Here is a 5,802-nt window from a genome sequence, read left to right on the forward strand (position 1 = left end):
TTTCGCTACTGAGCCAGATTCCTGGCCTTAATCGTTTTTTAAAATGTCAATCTGATAAAGTGAATAATGCTCTGAAAATATTAAAACAAAATAGATGGAACATCTGACACTTTTGGTTGGAGAGCGTTCATTAATCTACACATTTCTTTAAAAGTGTAATTATCCATCTGCTTATACATACCAAAATTTTGCAGTTCTGTTTCAGAGGATAACTTTGATGCTGATCATCTTGACTTATTTCTCTAATGTCCAAGCATTTCTAAACAATGAGAAGTTGTCTGTGTACTCTCCCAAACAGGACAAAGACAAGTATCTAATTTAGAAAATGAGGACTGTTTTAAGTTTAAAGATAATTGGCTTATCCTTTCAGGTAATTACAGATGTAATTAGAAAGACAACGTGATTAGAAATGAAGAAAGTGGAATGAGAAGCTAGTGCCACAGCTTGTTGTTCAAGGGCTGGAGAATTTGGGTTTAACAGCCAACACCCAAACACAACCAAATCTATCTTTAGGAGCCTAAAAAGAAGTGGTCATTGCAGATAATGTGATTGTATATCTGAAAATTCACAGGAAAAAAAGATCACTAGGATAAAAACTGTTACAGATAGCATGGGCCAGCTGAGACTACAAAGGAGATGGAACCAGATGGTTTGTACCCAGGTTTGGAGGCTGCTTCCATGTGTCTGCCTGTTAAAATCCAGAGAACTGTGCACCAGCAAAAGGGAAGCCAGTTAAACAAGATACTTTCAATACAATCAAAGTCTACTACAATCTAAGAACAGTTCGGGAAAGGACTGAAAGTTTTCCTACAAAATGAAACCCTTTAAAGGCTGCAAATACAATAGGTGAGTAAGGCAAATTAACAGAACATTTGGGACCCATGTCACAGAAAAATGAATAGTACTTCCAACACAGAAAGTGTTGTTTAAGTGCTTGAAAATAATTGAAAGTAAAGATGAAGGTGCTATAATAAAATAGGCAAAGGAAATGAATAGGCAGTGCACACTGAAAAGAAATCTAGGATCCTTATTTATATAAAAGTCTGTTCAACTTCGCTAATAATAAAAGATATTCAATTTTGCATTACAAAAGATATAATTTCAGATATAATATATCAGCAAAGACCCACAAGTATGAATAAATAACCCATAAACCATGCTCTTGGGAACAGGCATTTTTATATAGTTTCTGGCTGAAATGTCACAGTTATACTCCTCACACAGGGCAGCTGGAAAACTACATGTATCCTTAATCTTTGCTACAGTAATCTCACTAGTAGGAATTATCTTGAATACATGTCTCCTGAGACACAAAGAATAAGTAGAAATTGCCCATCCAAACATAGTACATACTAATAATGGGATACAGTGCAGTCATTGAGAGAAGTCAGGGAGGATACCTGTACGTTCATTCAGGGTAACACACACACAATCTATTTTTAAAAGGAAATCAGGGTAAAAAGTATGTAGCAATGTATACTGATTTATCTTTCCAATACCAAACTGGATGATAAATTATAATATTTGAAATTATCTCTAATAAAGATAGTGGATAAGAACAGTATGTGAATGTGGATGATAGATACTATGTGTGTAATGCCCGGGGAACATGGTTTTACTGTATATTTCCTATTTAAGAAGAAGGAGAAAGAGGGAAAGGGGGAGAGACAGAGGGAAGGTGGAGGGTGAAATTTAATATTTACTGTATATTTGCCTGAGTAAGACTGACAGATATGGGACTATCTGGAATATCACATATTATCAATATATTGGTTTTCTGTAGCCACTCAGATAAGAACTTGTAAGGGAGATGACATTAACACAAAGAAGTGAAAATGTAATATTAAGGGTTGTTTGCATAAATTAGAAGAAAGGATTCTGAAATTTGTAGATATATGTTAGCTTAGGTATAAATTATTTTGTAATACAATTATTGAGACACTGAAATGCTATTATTATACTCTCTGGAAAGTATATACATATTTTCTGTCAATTCCATGTTTTGTTTTTTTTTTCTAATTAAAAACAAGACCCATTGAATGTGACTTCCTGTGTTTTTTTGTCCTGTGAATCCTGGTTGAATATATGTTTAGACGAGCCAGTGGAAGTAATCTGTGTCTCTCAGTTTTGTATGAAGAGTTTGGGATCGAATGGGAAACTGGAACTCCCTCCCCCCCTTTCCCTCTGTGCTTTCTGACCATGTCACACTCTTGAACCGTTCAATTAATAAAAAAACGTCATCTGTGGCATTCTTCTTGGTCACACTTTTATCGCCATCCTCTAAGAAGCACAGCATGCCTTTTGCTCCCCATCCTCTAAGAAGCACAGCATGCCTTTTGCTCCCCATCCTCTAAGAAGCACAGCCCTTTTGCTAGTGCTCTACAATGGCTTAACCTCCGCGCACTAAGCACTAACGATTCTCAAGCATGGAAGTCAATAGATGCATGTGACCTTTAGTTTACAGACAACAAATAGGGACTTGGGTTTTAAACAAAGATACCGTGAAATTCCACCCTGCAGTACACTTGAAATGTCGACGGTGATTCATATAAATCACAGCTTCTATTTTTCAAGTCCAAACTTTGACCTCTATCCTCATGAATATTATCTGACAGTGGTAGTATGCTGCAGCTATTTTTCTTCTTAAACAGAAGTTACTAGAATGTTAAACTGTCCACAGTATCTCCCTACTTTTATAAAAATAATTGATTAATTAGACAATTTTCTATTCATATTTTTTGTTCACAGATGAAGCTATTTTTTTAAAAAAAAAGACTTACATTGTTAAAAGTTAAAGTTGGATTAGCCTGGATATTAGCACATGGAGGTTATTAGAGGGTGTACTTTAAAGACACATTCCTTGTTGGGGGTGGGAAGAATAATGAATTACACAGAAATATGAATGGGCGCATGAGGGAGGATTTTGAAACAATTTAGAATAAAAACATGAATCCTGCTGGAAATCCCTTAGATCCACAATTATCTCTCTGCTTTCTTTAATTTGGCCGAAAAGAGGAAGTTGGAAAGTCCTTATCTTTAAAGGAAGGCTGACCAAATTTCTCAGATGATCTTTGAATATTTAAGACCATTGACCTTGGCAAAGTAAGGGAGGGAGGGAGGACACACAAGGATGAGTCGGCAGTGTTGGAAGGGATGGAGGGAAGGAAGACAAAGTGCATTTGAGAGTCCAGTGTGTGTGTGTGTGTGTGTGTGTGTGTGTGTGTGTCTTAGGGTCATCATCAGGATTGTCAACATGTGCCTTTATATGCCATTTGGGTCTGAGACAAAGTCTTTAAAAAGCCCTGTGTTAGAGGGATGTATCATTGGAAAAGGGCTTGAGTTTGAAGATTAAATAGGAGGATACTTAGACTTTCTTAAACTGTAATTACTCATGTCACAAAACCCACTGTCCCTTTGTAAGCCAGTATCCCACTCCGGGTATTAAGCGCACTAGCAGAGATTTCTTGAGCAGGCTGCATCTTTAGGCTTTATCCCCAGAGACCCAGATATATAGAATGCAGAACATGCACCTGAACCCTCCATGTAAAGCATCTTGTAATTGTTAGCACCAGGACACTCCAAGGCCTGGCCCAACCATGTGACACTAGACCTGCGTTGCCAGGACAACGACCCTTAATCCCACAACTCACCCACCCTCATCGGTGTGATATCATTCTCCGTATAAATTAGGGGATCACCCCCTCCTCACTCTCTTCTCCTCTCTTCACCCCTCCTAGCTCTTCTCTTCTTCTCTTCCCCCTTCCCCCCATCTTCTCTTCTCTTTCTCCTCTTTCTCTCTCCTCTTCTCTGCTCTTCTACTCGCTTCGCCGCCCCACACCATCCCAGCTTAATAAACCTCTCCCACATGGAATCACCTTGGCGTGGTCTGCTGTTTGGTTTATCTGCCCAAAACATAATAGCCATATAGCACAACATCTAGAGAAGAGGGTACTGATCTGGCGGTTGGAAGGGATACCACCTGAGACTGGTTTTGGGGAATCTGAGAGGGTTTTTAGAAGCCTTGAGCAACTGTGGAGAGACCTTAGAGAATAGTGTATTTCCATTTTTATCCTAAGGCAAATCTACAAACAGCTTCTCCCTTGGCTCTAAAACAGGTATGTTAGTATTGCTGGGGACTTCAGACAGCACCTTTTGTGGAAACTTTGCGACAAGACGCGTTATCTCTTTTGTCAAGTGCCATCTGTCTGATTCCACCGGACTTATAAATGCGGAACACCTGGTCTGACCTGGAGGGTTTGCGGACCTTTTCCCTTGAATTACACACAGCGTTTTAAACCGCACTGCAGGAAGCCCGAGGGCTGAATTAAAAAGCTGTTGAGCCGGCTCCGGCAGGAGACTGGAAAGGGGCGGGATACCGGAGATCACTCACTGCGCATGACTGGCGCACGTTGCCACGGCAACCAGGAAAGGCATACCCGGAAGAAGATGCTCGCGGCACTCAACTACACCAAAGTTTGTGCCCTGTCGGCTCCTCTTTACTGGTTCCAGACCCATCTTTTGACCAGAGCTAAACAGATGAGGAACTGAGTCCGAGACAATGGGGTGGCCACCTGCACAGAAGCCGGAGGACTCAAAAGAAGAGCACGGAGGCCCGGCCCAGATGGACGTCTGTGCTACTCAAGTTTCAGAAGAGTTCCCCAGGTCCTGTGCAGATGAGGTACCGAGTTCTGGTTCCATCAGCTTCTCTGGGGAATTGCAGTCCTATTCACGCACCTCTGAGAGCCCACTCGAGACCGAAACGCCGACTACAAGTTCGGAAGAGCAAGACGAGCAGTCAGAACTTTCACTCTTACAGAAGGATGAAAAGAAGCTGAGTGAAAAGTGGATCAACCACCTCAAGAGCAAAGAAATTCATTCTGAAAGGCATCACCCCGACCACCGTAGCCCCCCACCAGAAATCCCTAAGGAGTCCGCAGAAGAACTGGATGCCCTGCAGACTTTTTGTACTAAGAAAGTAAACTTGATTCACCAGAGACAGGATTCAAGAGCTAAGAAAAGCAACAGACCCAAACGGCTGCAGCTCAGATGGACTGCAGAGACCTCAGAGGTAGATGCTTTCAACGGTAGGATCCCCGATGAAATGTTGAACCGAATCTATTTGGAAAACACGAGAGCGACTCTGGCGTACATAGGAGCGATCAAGCAACACGTTTCTTCGCAGTGTCCCAGCTGTAATAGCAAGAGAGCAGAGCTGGCTCAGTCTGACTTCCTGAGACGAAGGAAGACTTTACTGCAGTCACTACTACTCCAAGAGAAAATAGATGAACACCTTCATACCACAGACTTTCTCACCCGTGTTGGAGATGCACACCAGGGCTTCCCCGGGCTTTCAGATGATCCTAGGATCATCTGGAAGCGACTGACTGAGAAAATGCAGAAGGGAAGCTCTGGCTTTGGGCGGGCATATTCAAAGCAGGTGTAGGAAGACTGTACAAGTCCTTTATCGCTTCTCAACTCACATGTCCAACCAGATAGGAGGTGCTGACTACTAATGAAGATATGTAATGTGCCCAACCAGGGGATGGTGACTATTAGGGATTAGTGATAACACGTGTTGTGCATACATGTACCTGGTGTGTATTTGAGGAATTACCATCTCTTGTAGAGGAAATTGAGAAACTAATGTAAGATTTACTTCTGCTTCCTTCACAGAGGTCTAAATCATTAAATCCAATAGATTTTTCACATTATGGAAGACAATTGAAGGAACTGCAAAACCTTTGTAATCTAGGGGAGTATATATATATATATATATATATATATATATATATATATATATAT

The 5,802-nt window shown here is 40.9% G+C and overlaps 1 protein-coding gene across 1 annotated transcript in view; it reads left to right on the top strand.

Moving 5' to 3' along the window:
• The first annotated feature begins 4,438 nt into the window (after positions 1-4,438).
• C19H8orf48 (chromosome 19 C8orf48 homolog) overlaps positions 4,439-5,802 on the top strand; it is a 1,948-nt gene continuing 584 nt past the window's right edge. Inside the window, exon 1 of the mRNA XM_021219791.1 lies at positions 4,439-5,802. This exon is cut by the window's right edge and continues 584 nt beyond it. Coding sequence (XP_021075450.1) covers positions 4,559-5,443 — 885 coding nt within the window. The 5' untranslated portion in view covers positions 4,439-4,558 and the 3' untranslated portion in view covers positions 5,444-5,802.

Source organism: Mus pahari, chromosome 19 (genome assembly GCF_900095145.1).
Source record: "Mus pahari chromosome 19, PAHARI_EIJ_v1.1, whole genome shotgun sequence".
NCBI classification, from domain to species: Eukaryota; Metazoa; Chordata; class Mammalia; order Rodentia; family Muridae; genus Mus; species Mus pahari.